Below are 25,136 nucleotides of genomic sequence, written 5' to 3' on the forward strand. Positions count from 1 at the left end.
TCATGTTAGTTTTCTTCCTTTTAGAGTTGATCTCTCTAATGTATTAGATCTTCATGCCTTTGATAGTCTCTCTGGAATAAGGTATGTTTTGTATAATTTGCTGACTTTTATTGTTATGTACCTTTTTTTCCCGTAGTTAACACGAATGATTTGCACAATTGCATCCTTGATTTAAGCTTCCTGCCATTCCTTTGGCGTACAAGACCATTCTTAATGAGATGTGTTCTTGGAAGTTTTACTAATTGGTTGTTTGGAAATCATATTGCATTTTCCTGTAGAAATTATAGTGTAAATGATAGTTAACTTTAGAGGCTAATTGTTAACACTTCTACACTAAACACTATGTATAACACTCTATGAAAAAATGCATGAAATACATAGAAAACTTTAGCCTAGGGTTCTCACACAAATAACTCTCTTCACTTTAATAATGGATTAGTTTTCTGCCTTCTGTGGGGAATCTTTTTGGTAAGGGAGGGAAGAAAGATTAGTTATTCTGTTGCATCAGTATCTTTTTCTTTTTTTGTTATAGTGTGAACATCTAACATGAGATCTACCCTCTTAACAATTTTTTAAGTGTACAATACAGTATTGCTAACTATGGGCATGAGGATGTGCAGCAGATCTCTGGAACGTTTCGCTCTTTATAACTGAAGCTGTATACCCCTTGAATAGCAGCTTCCCATTTCCCTATCTTTGTAGCCCCTGGCATCCACAATTCTACACTCTTTCTGTGGGGCTGACTATATTAATTACCTGACACAAGTGGAATCATGCATTATTTGTCTTTCTGTGACTGGTTTATTTCATGTTGCATAAAGTATCAAGGTTCATCCATATTTTTGCATATGGCAAGGTTTCCTTTTTAAGGCTGAATAATATTCCATTTTCTACGTATACCATGTTTACTTTATCCCTTTTTCTGTTAGTGGACATTTAACTTGTTCTCACAGCTTGGCTATTGCAAATAATGCTGCAATGAATATCTCGTAGGTCTCATATATGTCCATATAAGATCATGAACATGGACATCTCTCTGGGTATTTTGAATTGGTGGGGCAGGTTTGCTTAAGGTTTGCATGGTGGGTGGTTCTATACTTGAGATTTCTAATTCTCATTCCTATATGTATTTCTTTTCTTTTTTATTTATTTATTTTTTTGAGATGGGGTTCTCTGTCACCCAGGCTGGAGTGCAGTGGCACAAACATGGCTTACTGCAACCTCGACCTCCTGGGCTCAAGCTATCCTCCCATCTCAGCCTCCCGAGTAGCTGGGACCACAGGCATGTGTCACCATGCTCGACTGTTTTTTTTAAAAATTTTCCGTAAGCATGGGATCTTGCTGTATTGCCTAGGCTGGTCTCAAACTCCTGGGCTCAAGTGGTCCTCCTGCCTTAGCCTCCCAAAGTGCTGGGATTACATGTGTGGACCACCACACCCAGCCTTATATATATATTTCTAATTTTGCCTTAGCCATGCCCTTAAAAGCTAATTCTATTTTCAACTAGTTTTTTTTTTTTTTTTTCACCTTCAGTCTGTAGTATTGTTCACGTTTTGAAAACAATACCTACAGTAACCTGTGAGGTAGGACACAATAGTGTTTTATTGGACTTTTACTTTATAAATTGGAAAAATTAAATTTGCATGTAGTTTGTGGAAAAAAAAAAAGAAAGAAAAAAGAAATTGATTGAGATTATTTCAGCAACCAGAAGTCTGGGATAGGCAGGGCAGTTATTCCTCCGTCTCAGTTTGGAAACTGAAGCTCAGAGAGTAAACTTGTCAGTGACAGAGTTATTCAAGAAGTTGTCTTCAGTTCAGAGATATGTTTTTCACCTGTAGCTCTGGTATTGGAGCAGTACCTTTTTAGACTAAACAAATTATGGCTAAAATTATAAAGGTATTTTCGGGGTACCTGGAAAAAATCAGCATTTTGCTTTTCTAGTTCCTGTTAGTAGGAAGGCAGAAAAGTTTGGTGTACCTGAATTACATGTCAGTTATTTCTATTTTTCTAAAAATTCTTATAAATTATACAAGGTAAAAATGACCACTTGTTGTTTTATGGTAAATATAGTTATATCCTTTCAAGCCACTGCTGTACAAAGTTGTGAAATCTCCCTGAGCCTTTTTACCTCATGTCAGCTTCAGGTGTCCAGTATCACTTATGCTTGATAATGATTGTATGAAAATCATTCAGAATTATACTATGTTTTTTCATATGAAACTTTTGTTTTACTAATTTTGAAATGACTGTTCTTCCATTAAGCTAATACAGCCCTAAGCATAAATTTGGCTTGTTCATTTAAAAATGGTCCTTTTTTCCCATCTTAGTTCTGGCTTTACTAGGGAGATGGATTGGCTGACGTTGTCATCTAATTCTGGGAGCTTAAGAGCCTTTGTCTTTTGCTACCCATTTCTGAAATAACCGGAAGTCTAGTCCATCCTAACTTTTCTCTTGATGATCCTTTTCTTCTTTTTACTTCAAGGCTCCAGGCCTTCATTTAGCTATCAGTGCTCTTTCACTAGTTAGCCATGATCCCTTTCATCCTCCACATCTGGATTAGAACTACTAATTTGATACTGTGGGCAGTTTTGATGGTTACAGATCCTGTGATACATTTAAATATGTTTACGAGGGGGAAAAAATGAAACAATACTGCATGAAATTTGCCTTTCTTCTTTTTTTTTTTTCCTCGGAGACAGAGTCTGGGTCTGTTGCCCAGGTTAGAGTGCAGTGGTGTGACGTCAGCACACTGTACCCTCTGCCTCCTGGGCTTAAGCCATCTTCCCACCTCAGACTCCTGAGTAGCTGGGACTATAGGCATGCACTGCCACACCTGGCTCAATTTTTACTTTGGTAGAGAATGGGGTTTTGCCATGTTGCTGAAGCTGATCTTAAACTCCTGGGCTCAAGTGATCTGCCCACATCAGTCTCCCAAAGTAATGGGATTATAGGCATGAGCCACCACACTTGGCCTTTTCTTTTTTATATATTTATTTAATTATTTTATTTTATTGAGACAGAGTCTCACTCTTGATACCTGGGCTGGAGTGCAGTGGCTGTCATGGCTCTCTGCAGTCCTGAACTCCTGGACTCAAGTGATCCTCCCATCAGCCTCCTGAGTAGCTGGGACTACAGGCTTGCACCACCATGCCTGGCTACTTTTTTTGTTTTTACTCTTTTGTAGAGACAGGCTCTTGCTACGTTGCTCAGGCTCATCTTGAACTCCTGGCCTCAAGTGATCCTCCTACTTGGCCTCTCAAAGTGCTGGGATTATAAGCCTGAGCCACTGAACCCAGCACAATTCGCCTTTCTTAAACTAATTTATCTCTGTTCGGTCCAAGAGCTTGCAAGTTGGTTGTCATTTAATATGTTAAACACTGAAATATTTTTTAGTTGAAATTGTATTTTTTCCCTTTACATATTGTGTCTTTTAGCATTTTATTTCACTAATAAGAATTAGAGTATGAAATAATTTCCCACCTTGATATTCAGTATATCAATTTTTGTTTTTCCTTTCTACTTCTGTCTTTTGCTGTAATTTGCTCTAATACAGGTACTTTCATTAAGGCATCCAGTTCTTTGTATCATTCCATATTTTTACTTGGGAGAAATAGAAATGTTGCTAATTCCATCTTACTGACAATACCTAAATTATTGTTTCTTGTAGAACATAATGGTTTAAATATACAAAACACTAAACTGTTTGAGATTTTTTACATTTTATGTGTACAGAATTTACATTTTATGTGTGCAGAGATGCAAATTGTTATAAGATTACAAGTTAATGTGTAAGATGATTTCAGATTCGTGAATTTCAGGTTGTGGTAGCATATACTTATCCACTAGATGAGTCTTTTAAAAATGTTTATGACAGGGAAAAAATAGAGGGCATGAAATTCTGAGACTTACTGGGAACTAAACTCAAGATGCTCGTTGTTAGATTTTTTTTTTTTTCCTGCATATGAAGTTTTAGGCAGTCATTGTCCAACAACATTAAATACTGAACATATGGGAAAAGCATATGATTTTTCAAAATGTTTTTCTGAAGTAATCTCATTCTACACTTAAGAGCAGTTATAATGCTTTAGTGACACTTGGAGTAGCTATTTAATGTGATCTCACCACTATAGAGAAGGCTGTTGCATGACTTTTTTGTGTGTGCTTAGCTGCTAAACAGGAGAATCTTTTCCTGAGCAACCAGCTGGGAAGGATTTAATTTGACATTCTCCCTACTAGGATCCCCCAAAGAGACTCATTCCCTCCAATAGTTCCTACAAGTTCTTTCTCTTTCCTAAACTTGCTGTTACTAATTTACCCCTCACTGTTCTTCAAGGCAAAACATCTGTAAGGTTTTAAGTCCTTTCTCCCTCCTGTCCTGTCCCCATCAGTGTTGAAATGTATGCTACAGTTGTTACGGTTGTAATTTGTTATGCCATATTGATCTTCTTGTGCTTTTCATACCAGAACAATGCATTTTTAACATTCTGACTTTCTTTTTCTCTCAATTGGTAACTGACTATGTAGAAAATTTATGGATACTATTTGTTTTTTAAATAAGTTCAGGGGAAAACATTGATAAAGGAAAATTTATCCTTTAACTTTCTTTAGGTGCCAGCCTTATTTGCACATTAGGAAGCAGGAGAAAATTAAGGAACTCTGAGCAATACTAGAATGGTTATATATATATATATTTAAGCTTGTATTAAACCTGTTGGAATGGTAAAGAAATCTACTGACATATTTAACCACACAAAATAGTGTTGCTAAAAGATTAATTTTTTCTTTATTGTGTGCATATGTATATATATGAATGTGTGTTTTTTAAAAGAAATTTTTAAAAAACTTAATCTGCCAACTTTTCTCTATTGGAATTTGTGAACAACGTGTAAAATTGGAATTACAGAATAGTAAAATAGTCAGTTATGGAAAGTCACTTCATTATCCTTGTGTCACTAAATAACGTATAAAGTTAAATCAGAAATGTATTCATCTCTGAATTTCTAATCAGTGGTTTTTAGTTTGCAGAAAAAACTTCAGCATGTGCCAGGAACACAACCTCACCTTGATCAGGTAAAAAAAAAAAAAAAAAAAAAAAAAATCTAAATCCAAAATTCCTAATGAATGTTTTTAAAGGACCTCTTTAACTAAATTGGCTATGTTTAGGACTATTTTATTGTAACCTTTTTCTAAAATGGCATTTTTGAACTGTGTTGATAATTTTTGGAATCTTAAATGCTTTTGACATAGTCTAATTCAATTTCTTAACACATAATAGGAATTCATCAAACCAGATTTGTTTTAGAATCTGAGGAAATCATGCTTTCTAGCCTTTCCATTCTGTAGATTACTTAGCATATTGATTAGTTCTGATAGGGATTACTCCTGAAAAGCAGCCTGGGGGTTCTGTAGGCAGTCTGTTTTTAAGTATGTTGAATTGTTTAAGGAAAGGTCTGATATAAGCATGGCATATTTAAATAAAAATTGACTTTGAGTTTCACCTTCAGGTGAAACCAGCTGGGCACTATAAATTTGAACTTCTTAAGATGTTTTTAATGCTCTAAAATTCTAATGCTCTAAAATTCTAATCCCTAAGGTAAATATCTAAGACGCTAGGAACAAATTAAATATAATTTTACTGTACTTGTGTTTCTGTTAAGCAGATCATAGATCGTAGAGCTTTAGGATAACTTCTTTGTTCCACTTAAAACCCTGAGGGGTGGAGTGGGGGATGTGTAAGTGAGCAGTGTGCCTAGTCTTCCTTCCTCTGTCTCCAAGTGATCACTCAGTTTTTGAATTGCTGTTGGTTGTAATAGGGCCAAGTAACAGCTACTTGCATTTGTATTCATTTTGGTTCATATTTATGAGCAGGTTTACTACTATGTTTGTGACACCTTTCCCTGTGAAACTTTTGTTAGTAGGATATTCCTCTTCTCTTATCTTTAAAATGAATAAATGAGAGAAATACAAGTCCTTGGAGATAGAATTTATGGTTTAAAAAAAAAAAACCCAGTTCTTTATGATAGTCGATATCTGTCATATAGATGAACATGAAGCACATTTGAGCTTCTGGGTAAAGAACATGATGCCAAGAATCATAGGGATGAAAAGATGAAGAAAATGCAGTACTCACTTACCATGAACATTTGGAGCGGCCAGTGTCTCCACCCGTAGAATCTCGAATGAACCCCTATTGTGGCAGTTATGATGCCTTGTACTTTGGTTGAAATGCTTTTGCCTTGCATTAGTCTATAAATTCCTTAAATGTAAAATCTTTATTGCTTAGGACAGGGCTTGGTGGATACTCAGTGAATATTTATTAAAAGAATGAAAAGCTGTGTTTCTCAAATGGGTTGTAAATCAGAATCACATGTGGAGCTTTTTAAAAAAAAATTTGATAACTCAGTAGTTCTCACCCCTCAATCTCCAGGATTGGGACTTGGGTATGTGTATATTAATGTCTATTTTTAACATTTTGTTATGGAAGATTTCAAAGATATAAAAGAGTAAACAGAATAGTAAAGTAAACCCTTCTGTGCATCACCCAGTTTAAATGGCGTCAACATTTAGCTGATTTTATTTCACCTATCCTCCCAACATTTCTTTTGCCTGGAGTATTTAAAAAAACAAATGTTTTTTTAATAGAAAATTTCAAACGTGCATAAGAGTAGAATAGTATAATGAGCCTGTATGTACCTGTTGCCCTTGCTGGAGTGTATGAAAGCAAATTCCAGACATTATGTCATTTTACTACTAAATAGGGCATGTCTATATTTTTGAAGCCTCTGTAGGAGCTTCTGATGCACTGTCCTGCTTTAGATAATATAAACATAGGGAAAAATAGTATCACAGGCAAAGGGCTATGGGATTCAGAGGCATGAACAATTTCATTTGGTTCAGTGGATCTGAGGTATAAGGGAGAAAATGTATCTTTTCCTCGCCTATCATTAGATTAATGGCTGAGATCTCTCTAACAGAAGACCAACTATCAAGATAAATTTCAACATACCAATTTAGTAAGTTTTACTTGACACTGGAACCTTCATAAAACATACCTGTGTATGTTTTATGCTAGTTACAATGTGGAAGAGGATAGTAATGGAGAAGCATAATTAGATAAAACAGTATGATCTAATAATAATAAACTGGGAAGAACTTAGGAAGGCCTCTTTGCTCAGATTTTTCTCTGTGACCCTTCACATTCAGACTTAAGGATGTTCTTTTCCTCTGTGTATAGAGAGGCACCTCTTAAATGAGGGTCTTATAACCTGCATCAGCAGAAGGTCAGAAAATCTTTCCTAGGTTTTATGACCTGCTTCAGGAGAGAAGGCGAGAGTGACCTTCCTGGTTCTGCCATTTTCTCAAATACTGAGGTGCCATATTTTGGGATAGCATGTCCTGAACCCCATCAAATGCTCCATGAAGATAGTTTTTTGTTTGTTTGTTTCGGTTTGGTTTATTTCTTTGCATACAGTAAAGTATGCAAATGTGTAATTTTAGTGTACAATTCAATGTTTGGATTTTATTTATTTATTTTTTTTGAGACATAGTCCCGCCCCGGCTAGAGTCTCACCCAGGCTGGAGTTCAGTGGTGTGACCTTGGCTCACTGCAACCTCCTCCTTCTAGGTTCAAGCAATTCTTGTGCCTCAGCCTCCCGAGTAGCTGGGATTACAGGCATGCACCAACCACACCCGGCTAATTTTTTTTTTTTTTAGTAGAGATGGGGTTTCACCATGTTGGCCAAGCTGGTCTCAAACTCCTGGCTTCAGGTGATCCACCCTCTTCGGCTTCCCAAAGGGCTAGGATTACAGGTGTGAGCCACTGTGCCTGGCCTCAATGTATTTTTAAGTATATTTGTACCTATATATCTGTCTATATGCACATTCAAACACATATCCTTCTAACTCCCACTCAAATCAAGATATAAAGTATATCCAAAATTATAAAGAGTTCTTTTTTGCCCCTTCCCAGTCAAAGAAGGGGGGGTAAGTGCTAGTCTGACTTACTTAATAGAAAATGGCCTTGAACTGGTAGGATTTTTTTGACAGGAAGAAGAAAGGAAAAGAGCAATATGGATGTTTAAAAATGTGAAGGTGAGAGTCTTATAGATGAGTAGGTCTCTGGTACAGAAGTCTTAGTGGAGAGTTGGTACTGGAATCCCGGTCTAAGGTATTAGATTTTAATTTGCTAGACAAAGAGAAAAGCTGTGCTGTCTAGGAGTGTTATGTAAGCTAGATTGGACTTTAGAGTCAGGAGACCATGTGGGAAGATACTGTGTGATGAAGGCCTGAAACATGTTGGTTACAGTGAGACTAGAAATGGGATAAATCCAGAGCTGTTTCACTGGTAGACTTGCCTGAATATCCTGTCTGACTGAGTATGGATCAGAGAGAAATGAAGGGGTGATGGAAAACAAGCCTAGATTGACTAGAGAAACCTAGAAATAGAAAAAGTGGGAAGGCAAAGTGATTTGGATGATAACGCCATATATTCAGTTGTCCCTGGTGGCCAGATATTATAGTATAGATATTATACAGGCAAAGAAGAACAGAGGGCTAGAGTGTGAAGGTACAGATTTTGAGTTTAAGCACAGTAGGGGGCTTAGTGTTCTGGATGAAGAAAACATATAGAAGTTATTGCATGTTAGGTATTATTGTTTGCAAAAGAGTAGAAAATGGAGAAATAACCCAGTGGGTTAAAGAAGAAACAGACTAAATAAACAAACCTGAGTAAATTGTTCTTAAATTTTATTTTAGAGACAATTTCTTGTTTTGCTTTAGTTTTCTGAATTATTGCCTCACTTTTCTGTTTCTTTCTGTGTCCACATACGTGGAAAAAAGGAATTAATTTTAGATTCAAAACAAAAACTGGAAAAAAAAAGTCTGCAATTGGTAATACCTAGGACATAGTATGTATGTGTTATTAAGGCTCTACCCCTGATTTTTTAATGCAGTTATCTATTTTTCATTGATTCTTGATTCTTTGTTTATTCCCCATAAGGAACACCTGAGTTTGGAGAGTGGGAAGGTGGATGAGAAAACCCAAGTGACAAATAATGTTTAGTTTATTATTAGAACCAACCATGAGTTGTGACCCTTATCTTCTGCACTGGGAATTACAGATTTTTTCATTTTTTTTTTTAATTTTTCACATTAGAAATGTGAAAATAGTTTATTGGTGTAGGAAAACATCTAGTTCCAAAATACAGATCACCCTTCTTGAGCCCCATGATGCATTATCTTAATTTTTAAAGCCTTTTTTGCCTCATACTGGAGTTTATTGTACCCCTTAAAAATATTAAGTCACATACTTAACCTGACAAAAGCAAAAGTCATTATAAAAATCTTTAGGCTGGGTGTGGTGGCTCATACTTATAATCCTAGCACTTTGACAGGCCAAGGTGGGTGGATGGCTTGAAAACCCAGGAGTTGCAGACCAGCCTGGGCAACATACTGAAACCCCTTTTCTACAAGAAATACAAAAAATTAGCCAGGCAAGGTGGCATGTACCTGTAATCCCAGCCACTCAAGAGGCTGAAGTGGGAGGACTGCTTTAGCCTGGGAGTTCAAAGCTGCAGTGAGCCATGATCGTGCCACTGTACTCCAGCCTGGGCAACAGAGCGAGACCCCATCTCAAAAAAAAATTATTAAATTAAAATCTTTAACAATAAATCTATTTTGAGTCGTATTTTGAGACATTCTCCATATAGTTTTCCAACTTGCATTAAAATACATTTTAAACATTTTTGAAGACTAAATTTCTTTTTTTTAAACTGACAGTTAATGTTTCATTTGACAACCTTTTGCTGTATATTTTTATGTGGACTTTTAGTTATTGTAGTGATTTCTTTAATGAAGAAAGAAAATAATTGTCATTTAAAAATGCATATTATTATTACCTTAAGCTATAAAAATAATTTTAAAATAGAGTATATTTATTAAGATTTAAAAATAAGTATAGCCATGCACTGCATAACAGCGTTTTAGTCAGACTGCATAAGATTACGATGGAGCTGAAAAATTCCTGTCACACAAATACTTACCATTGTGTTATTATTTCCATACACTTCTCAGTACAGTAAAATGTATGCTGTACAGGTTTGTAGCCTAGGAGCAATAGGCTATATACAGCATAGCTTAGGTGTGTAGTAGGTTATACCATCCAGGTTTGGGTAAGTACACTATCATGTTTGTATAACAACAAAATCGTCCAGCAACTCATTTCTCTTTATGTATCCATGACTGTATATTTTTTATTGTGGTAAAAAACACTTAACATGAGACCTACCTTCTTCACAAATTTTTAAGGGTACAATACAGTATCGTTAACTGTATGTACATTGTTACACGACAGATATCTAGAACTTTTTCTCCTTGCATGACTAAAATTATACCCATTGAATGGCACCTCCTCATTTTCGTCTCCCTCTAGCCCCTGGTAACCACTATTTTACTTTCTGATTTGGTGAGTTTTACTGTTTTAGAGACCTGATATTAGTGGATTAATGCAATATTTGTCCTTCTGTGACTGGCTTATTTCACTTAGTGTAATGTCCTCAAGATTCATCCATGTTGTAGCATATGAGAGGATGTTTTTTAAGGATACATAATATTTGGTTGTATATATATTACCGCATTTATTTTATCCATTCAACTGTCCTAAACATTTAGGTGGTTGTTAGTGTCTTGACTGTTGTGACAAAATAAGTACTTTTAAGAGTCTCACATTTCCAAGTTCAATTTGAACCTTTTTTTAGTTTACTTGTACTTCTCATATCAAGCAAGAAAGCACTTTTCTGCTTTTCCTATTACTAGTAACAGTGGAGATTAAATATCTCGTATGTTCTGGGGCGTTCTAGAGCCCCACACATCACCTGTTCCTTTCCATACTGCCACAACTGACACTCTCTGGAAAGTGCCACCTCCCGGCAGCAAGCCAACCAGCACAAAAATAGCGCATTAAACCAGCAATGCTAAGAACCCTCATAGAGTCCATTTCACCCTCCTACGACCTCCACTGGAACAGGTACTAGTATCCACGGCTGAGAGACCCACAGATGGTTCATATCTCCTGACTGTGCAGACTACCCCCCAAGTACCAGCCTGGAGCCTGGTAGACTTACTGGGTGACTAGATCCAGAAGAGAGATAGTAATCACTACAGCTCGGCTCTCAGGAAGCCACATCCATAGGAAAAGGGGGTGAGTACTACATTAAGGGAACACCCCGTGGGACAAAAGAATCTGAACAACAACCTTCAGCCCTAGACCTTTTCTCTGTCAGAGCCTACCCAAATGAGAAGGAACCAGAAAACCAACCCTAGTAGTATGACAAAACAAGGTTCTTTAACACTCCCCAAAAAATCACACTAGCTCACCAGCAATGGATCCAAACTAAGAAGAAATCCCTGATTTACTTGAAAAAGAATTCACTAGGTTAGTTGTTAAGCTAAGGCACCAGAGAAAGGTGAAGCCCAGTGTAAGGATATCAAAAAAAGTGATACAAGAAGTGAAGGGAGAAATATTCAATGAACTAGATAGTATAAATAAAAAATCAAAACTTTAGGAAATAATGGACACACTTATAGAAATATAAAATGCTCTGGAAAGTCTTAGCAATAGAACTGAACAAGTAGAAGAAAGAAATTCAGAACCTGAAGACAAGGTCTTCTAATTAACCCAATTCAATAAAGACAAAGAAAAAAGAATAAGAAAATATGAACAAAGCCTTCAAGAAATCTGGGACTATGTTAAATGCCCAAACCTAAGAATAACTGAGAAAGAATAGAAATCTAAAAGTTTGTAAAACGTATTTGGGGGAATAATTGAGGAAAACTTCCCCAGCCTTGCTAGAGACCTAGGTATCCAAATACAAGAAGAACAAAAAACACCTGGAAATTCATCGCAAAAAGATCATTGCCTAGGCATATTGTCATCAGGTTATCTAAAGTTAAGATGAAAGAAAGAGCTGTGAAACAAAAGTGCCAGGTAACCTATAAAGGAAAACCTATCAGATTAACAGCACATTTCTCAGCAGAAACCCAGCAAGCTAGAAGGGATTGGAGCCCTGTCTTCAGCCTCCTCAAACAAAACAATTATCAGCCAAGAATTTTGTGTTCAGCAAAACTAAGCTTCATATATGAAGGCAAGATACAGCTTTTTCAGACAAACAGAATTCACCACTACCAAGCCACCAGTACAAGAATGCTAAAAGGAGCTCTAAATCTTGAAACAAATACTGGAAACACATCAAAACAGAACCTCTTTAAAGCATAAATATCACAGGACCTAGAAAACAAAAATACAATTAAAAAAACAAAAACAAAAACAAAAAAAACAAGGTATACAGGCAACAAATAGCATGATGAATAGAATGGTACCTCACATCTCAATACTAACATTGAATATAAATGGCCTAAATGCTCTACTTAAAAGATACAGAATTGCAGAATGGATAAGAATTCACCAACCAACTATCTGTTGCCTTCAAGAGTCTCATAAAGAGTCACATAAACTTAAGTAAAGGGGTGGACCGAGACATTTCATGCAAATGGACATCAAATGTGAGCAGGAGTAGCTATTCTTATATTAGATAAAACAAACTTTAAAGATAAAAACAGCAGTTTAAAAAGACAAAGAGGGATATTATATAATGATAAAAGGCCTTGTCCAACAGGAAAGTATCACAATCCTAAACGTATATGCACCTAACACTGGAGCTCCCAAATTTATGGAAGAATTACTAATAAACCTAAGAAATGAGACAGACAACAACACAATAATAGTGAGGGATTTTAATACTCCACTGACAGCACTGGACAGGTCATCAAGACAGAAAGTCAACAAAGACACCATGGATGTAAACTATACTTTGGAACAAATGGAGTTAAAGGATAGATACAGAATATTCCATCCAACAACCACAGAATATACATTCTGTTCAACAGCACATGAACTTTCTCTAAGATAGACAATATGATAGCCAACAAAATGAGCCTCAATAAATTTTAAGAAAATTGAAATTATATCAAGCACTCTCTCAGACCACAGTGGAATAAAACTGGAAATCAACTCCAAAAGGAACCTTCAAAACCATGCAGATACTTGGAGTAACCTGCTCCTGAATGATCATTGGGTCAAAAATGAAATCAAGATGGAAATTTAAAAGTTCCTCAAACTGAATGACAACCTATCAACCTCTGGGATACAGCAAAGGTGGTGCTAAAAGGAAAGTTCATATCCCTAAATGCCTACATCAGAAAGTTGGAAAGAGCACAGACAATGTAAGGTCACACCTCAAGGAACTAGAGAAACAAGAACCCAGCAGAAGAAAGGAAAGAAGATCAGAGCAGAACTAAATGAAATTGAAACAAAACAAAACAATTCCAAAAGATAAATGAAACAAAAAGCTGGTTATTTGAAAAGATAAATAAAATTGATAGACCATTAACAAGATTAGCCAAGAAAAGAAGAGAGAAAATCCAAATAAGCTCAATAAGAAATGAAGCGGGAGATATTACAACGGACACCGCAGAAATACAAAAGATATTCAAGGCTACTATGAACACCTTTACACACATACACTAGAAAACCTAGAAGAGATGGATAAATTCCTGAAAAGATACAACCCTCCTAGCTTATATCAGGAAGAATTACCCTGAACAGACCAGTAACAAGCAGGGAGATTGAAATGGTAATTTAAAAATTACCAACAAAAAAATGTCCAGGACTATACGGATTCACAACAAAATTCCACCAGATATTCAAAGAATTAGTACCAGTCCTAAAGACACTATTCCACAAGAGAGAGAAAGAAGGAATCCTCCCTAAATCATTCTATGAAGCCAGTATCACCCTAATACCAAAACCAGAAAAGGACATAACCAAAGAAGAAAACTACCGACCAATATCCTTGAACATAGATGCTAAAATCCTTAAGAAAATTCTAGCTGACTGATTCCAACAATGTATCAAAAGGATAATCCACCATGATCAAGGGGTTTCATACCAGGGATGCAGGGATGGTTTAACATACATATACACATAGTCAAAGCAAGACTAAGCAAAAAGAACAAATCTGGAGGCATCACATTATCTGATTTCAAACTTACACTATAAGGCCATAGTCACCAAAACAACATGGTACTGTTATAAAAATAGGCACATAGACCAGTGGAACAGAATAGAGAACCCAGAAATAAACCCAAATACTTACAGCCAACTGATCTTCAACAAAGCAAACAAAAACGTAAAGTTTGGAAAGGATACCCTTTTCAACAAATGGTGCTGGGTTAATTGGCTAGCCACATGTAGGAGAATGAAACTGGATCCTCGTCTTCCACTGTATACAAAAATCAACTCAAGATAGATGAAAGATTTAAATCTAATACCTGAAACTATAAAAATTCTAAAAGATACCATTGGAAAAATCCTTCTAGACATTGACTTAGGCAAGGATTTCATGAACCCAAAAGGAAATGCAATAGAAACAAAGATAAATAGCTGGGACTTAATTAAACTAAAGAACTTTTGCACAGCAAAAGGAACAGTCAGCAAACAGACAACCCACAGAGAAGGAGAAAATCTTTCATTTATATATATATATATATATCTGACAAAGAACAAATATCCAGAATCTACAACAAACTCCAGCAAATCAGCAAGAAAACAAACAATCCCATCAAATAGTGGGCTAAGGACATGAATAGACAATTCTCAAAAGAAGATAAACAAATGGCCAATAAACATATGAAAAAATGCTCAACATCACTAATGATCAGGGAAATGCAAATCAAAACCACAGTGTGATACCATCTTACTCCTGCAAGAATGGCCATAATAAAAAAATAAAAATAAAACAGTAGATGTTGGCATGGATGTGGTGAACAGGGAACACTTCTACACTGCTGGTGGGAATGTAACCAGTACAGCCACTGTGGAAAACAGATTCCTTAAAGAACAAAAGTATGGCCGGGCGCGGTGGCTCATGCCTGTAATCCCAGCACTTTGGGAGGCTGAGGTGGGCGGGTCACGAGGTCAGGAGATGGAGACCATCCTGACTGACACGGTGAAACCCCGTCTCTACTAAAAATACAAAAAATTAGCCGGGCATGGTGGCGGGCACCTGTAGTCCCAGCTACTCGGAAGGCTGAGACAGGAGAATGACGTAAACCCGGGAGGCGGAGCTTGCAGTGAGCGGAGATTGCACCACTGCACTCCATCCTGGGTGACAGAGCCAGACCCAGTCCCAAAACAAAAAAAAAAAAAAAAAAAAAAAAGAACTAAAGTAGAACTACCATTTGGTCCAGCAATCCCACTAGTGAGTATCCACCCAGAGGAAAAGAAGTCATTATACAAAAAAGATACATGCACACGCATGCTTATAGCAGCACAATTCGCAATTGCAAAAACGTGGAACCAACCCAAAGGCCCATCAGTCAACGCGTGGATAAAGAAACTGTGGTATGTGTGTATACACACACACACACACATATACACACAATGGAATACTCCTCAGCCATAAAAAGGAGTGAATTAATGGCATTTGCAGTGACCTGGGTAAGATTGGAGACAATTATTCTAAGTGAAATAACTCAGGAATGGAAAATCAAACATCACTATGTTCTCACTCATAAGTGGGAGCTAAGCTATGAGGTTGCAAAGGCATAAGAATGACACATTGGACTTTGGGGACTCAGGGGGAAAGGGTGCGAAGGGGATGAGAGATAAAAGACTACAAATTGGGTGCAGTGTATACTGCTCAGGTGATGGGTGTACCAAAATCTCAAATCACCGCTAAAGAAGTTAACTAACACCATCTGTTCCCCAGTAACCTATGGAAAGAAAGAAATGTCTCATGTTTGTGCTTAAATTGGCCTTTAATACTTACCTTTAGCGATTCTCTGAGTTTGGATTAAAAAATAGTTTTGCTCTTTTTGTATTTTCTGTTGTAAGCCTATATGATTATGTAATGGTGAGTAAAATTGCTAGGCCAGATATGCAGTTCTAGGAAGTTATGCAAAGCTGTGCTTCAGTATATTATTTTCTACCTTTTTAAAGTCATTTTGAGCTTGGCTTTTGAGCCTCTATTTTCCAAGATGGGGTTTATGTTTTTATAATGTTATGCTTAGCCCTTGTGTATTTTCATCTCTGAGTTTGAAATTTGGGGTTATATTGGCAAAGGGAGGTTTGGGTTTTAATTATGTGACCTGTTAGAGGAAATGTTAAGCTTCTGTTTCTTTTGGGTAGACAGTGAGAGATTTATCAAGATAAAGAAGAAAAATAAATCCTAAAGTCAATATTCAATACATGATGATGTCACCCTTACTAAAGCCAAAGAGGGCATTATCCTATCATTCTCACCGCTAAGAACTCTTCTCCTCTTGGCACATGCTTATTCAGTTAAAGATAAGCCAAGCCTTTCTTTTGTATTTTTTTTTTAAGAGAACAAATTTACTTTAGTTTTGAGTTTTATTCCTGGCTCTGGGTAGCTTGTTTTTTTGACTCTTATTTCCCCCAATTTATAAAATGAAATAATTATCTTCACTCCCCAGGATTGTTGTGAAGAGTAAGTCAAAAGATGAAATGAGGTGACTCAGGCAAAAGTATCTGGCCCTGAGTAGTGAGTACATTGTATGTGTTACAAATATTCTTATTGCTGAGAATCCACGAAAGAATGAATTAAATAATGAGGACCCTTTCATCAGGGTTTTTGAGTGGGTTTTTAAAAATACAAGGTAGTAGTTTATGTAAATACTAAACCCATTGGTACCTCTGCAGAATGTAGGAAATGGAATTGCTAATTCCAAAAAAACAGCACACATGCTGAGGAAAGTATAATACCTAATATATATAGTTTAGGCAATGTAAAATTCCATGAATATGTACCTTTTCATCTTAAAATTTGTGATTTAAAAATACATTGATATGACTATAAAGAATTATTATTATTTCCCTTGATTTACAGAGTATTGTTACAATCACATTTGAAGTACCAGGAAATGCAAAGGAAGAACATCTTAATATATTTATTCAGGTGAATGCAATTTTTAACTGATTAATGATTTATCAATGGTTTTGTTACATAGTTGTTGCTATTAGCAATGGTTGGTCTTATTAAAATATGTCACTTGATACAGAATCTCCTGTGGGAAAAGAATGTGAGAAACAAGGACAATCACTGCATGGAGGTCATAAGGCTGAAGGTACAGTTTACTGTTGTAGACTTTTGAACAAAGTCCTTTTCTTGGCTGTTACAAAAACTGTATTTGGTTTTAAACAGAAACACTGGTTTTAGTACAAATCATCTTTGTCTACTTTCATTTTTCTTTATTATTTTCATGACTGAAAAGGAGCTTTGGGAATCGCTGCATAAGGCATGATTTATTTGCATAGCTTCCTTTAGGGTTGCAGCTAGAACAACCTGTGTGCTTTGAAATGTTACCTTCTGCTCTCTCTGCCCAAGTACAGAGAAATAATGTTGCAAATCTCACTTCTGCTGAACATTATGCTTCCTGATGCATTTAGCAGACACTAAACATTTGTCATACTCTAAACAAAGTTACAAAGGACTAGAAGAATTCTTGTTCTGTGTTTAGAAACCCACTCACATTACTTGAAATTTGGGTATTTAAGTCATGAATGGTATTTCTTCCAGGAAGCAGTGATTCTAGGTGTATGCTTAACTGTCATCAAGTTGAGTGTCTACTCTTGTGTGCTCACAGGTGTGCACAAAGTTTTTGGTATATTAAGAACATTATTTCAAATAAGTTAATTTCATTCCCATAGGAGCCAGTTTATCAGATAATTCGTTTCTCATTTCTGCAAATCAATACAAAATGAACTTTTATTCAGATAAATATAATAGTTTTTCTTTATTTCATCATTGTTCATTGATTGCAACCCATTTCTAAAACAAATTATTTAATTTAATATAATATAACCAAAATCCTTTAACTTCTCAACTTTTCCCACTAAAACTGTGAAACATTATATAAAATCTTTAATCAATAGGATATGATATATATTTCATCATTTTGTTTCAGGTTTTGGTTGTGATAAATAACACTGAAAAACCATCCTAATATATGTACTAACTTTATCATTAGAAAAGGGGATTGTTCAAAAAAAAATCAATACACAGAAACCTTTTTTGAAAATTAAAAATATTAAGAAACTTTTTGTAATTCACAAATAATTGGAATTAAGTAATTTTCTCAGCTTAACAGTTTGTATTTTTTAAGTGAATATCAATAATTCATTAACATTGATGCTCTATTTCTGCTTTTAAGTTTGAACTGAGCCTGATTAATGTTCAGTCAATTCTCCTTTGAGCAGGGATTGGTGTCAATCAAAGACAAACCACAACAAGTGATTGTCCAGGGTGTCCATGAGCTCTATGATCTGGAGGAGACTCCAGTGAGCTGGAAGGATGACACTGAGAGAACAAATCGATTGGTCCTCATTGGTAAGTCACAAAGGATTAACACTTCTAAAACAAAGTGAAAAAGATATTTGAAAGGGATATCATGTGCCACTTAAACAGATTAACCATTCAGGTCCTCTTTTATAACTAAATGAGCTTGTGGCCAATGTTTCGTCTTTATCATGTTATGACATTCATAAAACCTTGTTAGGACTTTTGTTCTTTTTCAGTTTTAGAAAAGTGATTAATCCAACCACCAATGTGGTTTTGATATACTTAACTAGAAAGTTAAGGATGGAATTGCTCAATTACTATTCTTTTTGTAAATTTCTAAACACCATAAAGCATTTAATGAACTGCAATTGATAGGTGAACTGTGTCATTTTAATAAGCATAATGTAATCATGTCATATTTCCTTTTGTTTGCAGGCAGGAATTTAGATAAGGATATCCTTAAACAGCTATTTATAGCTACTGTGACAGAAACAGAAAAGCGGTGGACAACACATTTCAAAGAAGATCAAGTTTGTACATAACACTAGAAGCACTTATTATCAAAAGGATTGGCTAATAAAAATGTTTCTACTGGATATATTTCAAGCATTTATTTATTACTTTAGTTACGAATTCCAATATACTTTAAAATGGTATTTTACAGCATACATAAAATGTAGCGAATCAGTATTGTAAAACATTGAACATTCATACAATTATATATAATACCCTTTTTTTTTTCTTTAAGAATGACAGTTCACAAAAATACCTTTTGAAATTGACTTTGGAGTTTACATACACTGAACATGAAAGTTTATAACAATGATGATAAAACTTTCAACATTGTCAGTTTTTCTTAGAACTTCAGCTGATTGCAGAGATATAATGATTACATTGTTATTAATTTTTTTAAAACAAGTAAATGTCACCATTTTATTACATGAAATAAAAGGTTATGACTATTATTGATGTTGTTGTTGGCCACCTGATCACCTGGCTGAAGGAGTGTTTGTCAGATTTCTCCATTGTAAACTTACTGTTTTCCCCCATTTCATACTGTGCTCTTTGGAAGGAAATCACTATGCAACGCGCACACTAAAAGAATGAGGAGTTGTAGTGTACTTTCTTGGGAGTGGAGTGTCTATTAATTGAAATTTTTCTGCAAGGGATAATTGTTGCTTTCGCTTTATTAGTTCTCTCATTTATGTTTATCAGTGTGGACACATGAATATTTTATACTTTGGGTTACAATTTAATACTACTTTATTTTGTTGCTCAAATTATCCCAGCTTTGGCCATTGGGAACTCTTTCTGTTTTCTCCTGTTCCACCTTTGACATACCCCCGTCAATGTGGGTTTTGTGTTTTGTTTTTGAGCTCCTCCTTATTTTTCTCCTTTCATTTTTAAATAACCCCAATCCCTATAGAAGTTGGCGCTAGGAAAACTAACAATACTCCCTTTCCCAGGTCATCCGATTCCTATGCTGATGGAGGAAATGTGCCTCACATGCCATGCCGGGGGCGCTGGGGAGGAGGCATCTGGGATTTTGTGGTTGAATAAGACACCTGGCCTGGCCCTCCTGGAGCTTAGTTTAGTAGGTCACACAAGAAGTCATTGGTAAATTTGGGATTCAAACAAATCTGTTAGGCTCTCACCTGTCTGTTATTTGTCCCTACAAGCTGCATATAAACTGAGGAGCCTTAAAGGATAGAAACTTCAGGAGTAGCGAAGTTTTAAAAAAAGATTATCAAGAAAACTGTTTTCCAGATTTTATCCTGAAGGCACTAGCTACTTTAAGCTATTTTTTTTATCATATTTTACGCTTGCAGTTGGCGTTTGATTTCTCACTGAACATTCATTGTCATAATTATAGACACTGTGACAATCAATGGCATAATACTATTTTATGCTGCATTTTTATTAGATGGCACCTCAAAGATTCCCCAAGTAGGTGGGTTTTAAATTATTAATATATACTGTGGCATAGTATCTTACTTGATATTTTAATAAGATCTTTATTAATATAACAAATATTAAGTTTTATCGCCTGTAGTGCTACTTTAATCTCTGAGCTAATTTTAATGAAGCCAATCTAAAAATCGTATTACTTCTAAGGATGTAGAGTGAGTGAGTTGAACAATTCTGCTGTCATATTGCCCCTCCCCAGTGCAGATAGTGAATGAGGACCCACTGATTTAAAGGCAACACTACAGCCCCTTCTTGCCTCATTGAAGTCCCAAGTTTTATTATTAAGATAAAAGCACTTAATGTTGACATTTCTGAAAGAATGAAGAGGCCTGGGGCAGGGGCTCACGCCAGTAATCCCAGCACTTTGGGAGGCCGAGGCGAGCAGATCACGAGATCAGATCGAGACCATCGTGGCTAACACGGTGAAACCCTGTCTCTACTAAAAATACAAAAAATTAGCCGGGCATGGTGGCAGGCGCCTGTAATCCCAGCTACTCAGGAGGCTGAGGCAGGAGAATGGCATGAACCCGGGAGGCGGAGCTTGCAGTGAGCTGAGATCGCACCACTGCACTCCAACCCAGGCAACAGAGCAAGACTCCGTCCCGAATATATAAATAAATAAATAACCAACCAAACAACCAAATTACCTGGGCATGGTGGCGGGCGCCAGCAGTCCCAACCACTCTGGAGGTTGAGGCGGGAGAATGGTGTGAACCCGGGAGGCAGAGCTTGCAGTGATCCTAGATTGTGTCACTGCACTCCAGCCTGGGTGACAGAGTGACTCCATCTCAGGGGGAAAAAAAAAAGAATGAAGAGCCAGAGCCAGGCATAGTGGCACGCCTGTAGTCCCACCTACTCAGGAGGCTGAGGTGGGAGGATCACTTGAGCGCAGGGATTCAAAGCCAGCCTGCGCAACATAGACCCTGTCTCTAAAAATGAATTGGTTAAAAAGGATGAAGAAAGGAAGGAGGAAAGGGAGAGAGAAAAGCCCTTATAGACTGGGTGCATTTCTTGTATGTAGGGCCACTTTGTCAGAACAGGAATTTTCAAACTAGGCCCACACTGGTATGTGTGAAATCAATTAGTTGGTTATGGCCATTTTTTAAAAAACGAAATATCAGTGATCACTATAGTGTAAATATATTGTTTTGTGAAACCCATCTCAGATATGTATTATGTCTGTATGTGTAAGATTGTGATATAAAAGGTATTTCTTACTGTGGTTAAATATTCAGAGAAGTTGGAGAACCATTGCTGCAAGGGGACAGAGGACTCCATATGAGCTCTCCTGCCTTCCCTGAATAAACTTACACAACTTAGTGCTGGGACATTTGAACCTTTTCTGAAAATGTGAGTCAGGGAGAGCATCTTGGGGAGGTGGGGAGGAAGATAGAAGGAGCAAAGCAACAACCCCCTGAAGCCCCCTATTCAGCTTGGGAATGTTGTCCGAACCTAAAATATAATTCAGCTCACCATTCTGGGTAAGGACAGACGCTACCAATGAAAATGGGTGATTACCAGCTGTGAAACACTAAAACATACATTTTCGGTTACACATTCCTTGACAAACAACCGTGTACATTTCAGCCCCCCGCCCCACCATTTCTTTTCTCCAGGAGGGAAGGCTGCATGTGGAGGTGGTCATAGATTGTTGAGTATCATACTTTTCTACCTCGTTTTTATTTGCGCGGTGTTAAATGTGCCTTAACCCTGGCCAAGATTGCTGAGTATCATACTTTCCTATCTCGTTTTTATTTGTGCGGTTTAAAATGCACCTTAACAGAACCCATGCAAAGGCCGGCCAACTGGCTGGCTGCGCGGGATGAGTAGAGCATCTTCCTTGGTGGCAAGTGAGTGCGAGGAGGAGGGGCCTGGGCTTTTCTGGGTCTGGTGTTTGCCCAGAAGACCCTCACAATTGGACTACGTCCGGAGGGAGTGGCATCGCTCCGAAATAGGGGAAGAAGGGTTATAAAGCGGGGAGTCCACCACACATGGTCTTGAAGTAGCTTTTATAAAAGGCAAAGTGCATCTTTGCTGGACGTTGTTGGAAAGGAGTAGAAACAAGCAGACGAAAACATCCCAAAGGGTAACCACTAGCGTTCCTGCTTCTTGCAACATTCATCCCAGGCCTCCAGCTGAGCCCACCCTAGGCCAGGTGATCAGCCGGCCGCCACATTCCCTGCAACTGAAGCACCTGCTCCTCCATGAACTCGCCAAGAGCTGAGCGCCTTCGCTCCACACCTCAGCGCAGCTTCAGGGACTCCGATCGGGAAGAAGGTAAAATCGATGTCCTGGGAGAGGAGGAAGATGAAGACGAGGGGGAGGACGAGGAGAAGGAGGCGAGCCAGTCGTTCCTAGAGCAGTCGCCCCAGCCGGGGCTGCAGGTGGCACGGTGGGGCGGGGATGCGCTTCCCCGAGAGCACATCGAGGGCGGCGGCGGCCCGAGCGACCCCTCGGAGTTTGGCACCAAGTTCAGGGCACCGCCAAGGTCTGCGGCGGCCTCTGGAGACGCCCCGCAGCCGGCAAAGCCCCCCTACTCGTACATCGCGCTCATCACCATGGCCATCCTGCAAAGCCCGCACAAGCGCCTCACGCTCAGCGGCATCTGCGCCTTCATTAGTGGCCGCTTCCCCTACTACCGCCGCAAGTTCCCCGCCTGGCAGAACAGCATCCGCCACAACCTCTCGCTGAACGACTGCTTCGTCAAGATCCCCCGCGAGCCGGGCCACCCAGGCAAGGGCAACTACTGGAGCCTGGACCCCGCCTCCCAGGACATGTTCGACAATGGCAGCTTTCTCCGGCGTAGGAAGCGTTTCAAGCGCCACCAACTGACCCCGGGAGCCCACCTGCCCCACCCCTTCCCTCTACCTGCTGCACACGCCGCCCTGCACAACCCCCACCCAGGCCCTCTGCTTGGGGCCCCTGCCCCGCCGCAACCTGTCCCGGGGGCCTACCCCACCGCTGCCCCCGGGAGACGCCCGTGCGCTCTGCTGCACCCACATCCTCTTCGCTACCTACTGCTCTCGGCCCCGACCTATACCGAGGCACCGAAGAAAGCAGAAACCGGGGACCTGGAGACCCCGGGCACCCTTCCCGTGCTGCAGCCCTCACTTGGTCCCCAGTCTTGGGAGGAGGGCAAGGGTCTGGCATCGCGACCGGGAAGCGGATTCATCTCTTTCAGCATTGAGAGTATTATGCAAGGGGTCAGGGGAGGGGATACAGGGGCTGCGCAGAGTTTGTCCCCGACCGCGTGGAGCTACTGCCACCTGCTCCAGCGACCATCATGCCTGTTGCATCCCCAGACCGCTGCCCCTTTGCTGCCTGTGTCTGCCGCCGCCGCTGCTCGGACAATTTTGCAGCAACAGCAGCAGCATCAGGAGGAGTACTGCGCCAATGGCTGCGCTCCAACCAAGGGCGCGGTGCTGGACCGGCACCTGTCCGCCGCCTAGGCGCTGCTGAGGTATCAGGCAGTGGCAGAGGGCTCTAGGCTGACTTTGCTGGCTGCTCCTTTGGGCGGAGAGGGGACCTCACCGGCTTTTTGAGTATCACCCACGCCCAGTTCCCTGGCCAATTCCGCAGGACCCTCCAAGAGCCAGGTGGGAGGGCGGAGCCACCTGCAGCTGCTCACTCTACCTTGTGCGGCCCATACTGGGCGTGTGCATCTGAATCCCGCTGCAGAGCAAACAGGAACTTCTGTTCCCTGCAAAATGGTTAGAAAGAAACAGCTGGATTACGTTCTTCTAAAAACCACCTGAAAGTAACCTTCGCAGGGCGTTAAGTCTTTTTTTCTTGCCTTCAGTTGTGGCTTCTATGGCTTTCCCGATTTGCACATTTCCTGACGGACTATGAACGTGAGCGGGGTATTTTGTTCTGGCATTAAAAGAAAAGCAAGCAAACAAAAACACAGCTTCCGATGCCAAACATGTTGCCCCTTCTTTACTTCCTTGGAACTGGAAGTATTATTCCTAAGTCAAGTGCAAAATGCTTCCGCTCTCTGTCTTCCTGATAGGGATGTTTAATGTAAGTAGCATATTAATTTCAGAACATTGATTTCTTATCTATGTGTCTGACATGCCATCTTTAATGTTAAAATTAAGCCTAGTTATATAGACGAAATAAAATGCTAAGTCACTACACTACATTGTTTATTTTCTATTACGTCTCATTCTTCCCTTTCTAAATAGAACTTTTTAAAACCCACGTTATTTTCTCTCAATTTATTTTGACAATTCATATTTATTATAGATAGCAGAAGTAATCCATGTTAATATGGCCTTAAAAACTTCCAAATACTTGAGGTTGAAAATGTCCTGGCCTTTAAAATAGGAAATTTACTATTTATGAGACTTTCAAAAGAAAAAAATAGGAGGACATGTAAATATATTCTCCATATATTTTTCATCACCCCCCAACAAGCTGGAAAACAATTTGAGATCAATTTGGAATATAGTGGCCAACATTTACTCAGGGAAAATAAAAAGGCTATATATATGTTTTAAAGCATTAGAATTTTCGAAACTTACTCCTTAAAAAAATTCTGGGCCGGGCATGGTGGCTTACGCCTGTAATCCCAGCACTTTGGGAGGCCGAGGTGGGCGAAGCACGAGGTCAGGAGATCGAGACCATCCTGGCTAACATGGTGAAACCCCGTCCCTACTAAAAGATACAAAAAAGTAGCCGGGCGCTGTGGGGGCGCCTGTAGTCCCAGCTACTCAGGAGACTGAGGCAGGAGAATGGCATGAACCTGGGAGGCGG

The 25,136-nt window shown here is 38.6% G+C and overlaps 2 protein-coding genes across 5 annotated transcripts in view; both read left to right on the plus strand.

Moving 5' to 3' along the window:
• Positions 1–19,378, plus strand: part of CBWD1 (COBW domain containing 1) — a 60,117-nt gene extending 40,739 nt beyond the window's left edge. For 2 of the 4 annotated variants that reach the window (XM_023213225.1, XM_023213227.1), the window contains 6 exons: positions 25–81; positions 5,019–5,070; positions 16,962–17,030; positions 17,134–17,199; positions 18,332–18,461; positions 18,849–19,378. In XM_023213225.1, coding sequence (XP_023068993.1) covers positions 25–81; positions 5,019–5,070; positions 16,962–17,030; positions 17,134–17,199; positions 18,332–18,461; positions 18,849–18,955 — 481 coding nt within the window. In that variant the 3' untranslated portion in view covers positions 18,956–19,378. The remainder of the gene's footprint in view (positions 1–24; positions 82–5,018; positions 5,071–16,961; positions 17,031–17,133; positions 17,200–18,331; positions 18,462–18,848) is intronic. The other 2 variants (XM_023213226.1, XM_023213228.1) reach the window with 1 other exon arrangement.
• A 2,898-nt stretch (positions 19,379–22,276) lies between these two features.
• Positions 22,277–23,868, plus strand: LOC111543417 (forkhead box protein D4-like 1). The gene is made up of 2 exons (XM_023213408.2): positions 22,277–23,670; positions 23,724–23,868. The coding sequence occupies exons 1-2, from the start codon at positions 22,586–22,588 to the stop codon at positions 23,866–23,868; spliced, it is 1,230 nt and encodes a 409-aa protein (XP_023069176.2). The 5' UTR covers positions 22,277–22,585.
• The last annotated feature ends 1,268 nt before the right edge of the window (positions 23,869–25,136 follow it).

Source organism: Piliocolobus tephrosceles, chromosome 14 (assembly GCF_002776525.5).
Source record: "Piliocolobus tephrosceles isolate RC106 chromosome 14, ASM277652v3, whole genome shotgun sequence".
In the NCBI taxonomy this organism is placed as follows: domain Eukaryota; kingdom Metazoa; phylum Chordata; class Mammalia; order Primates; family Cercopithecidae; genus Piliocolobus; species Piliocolobus tephrosceles.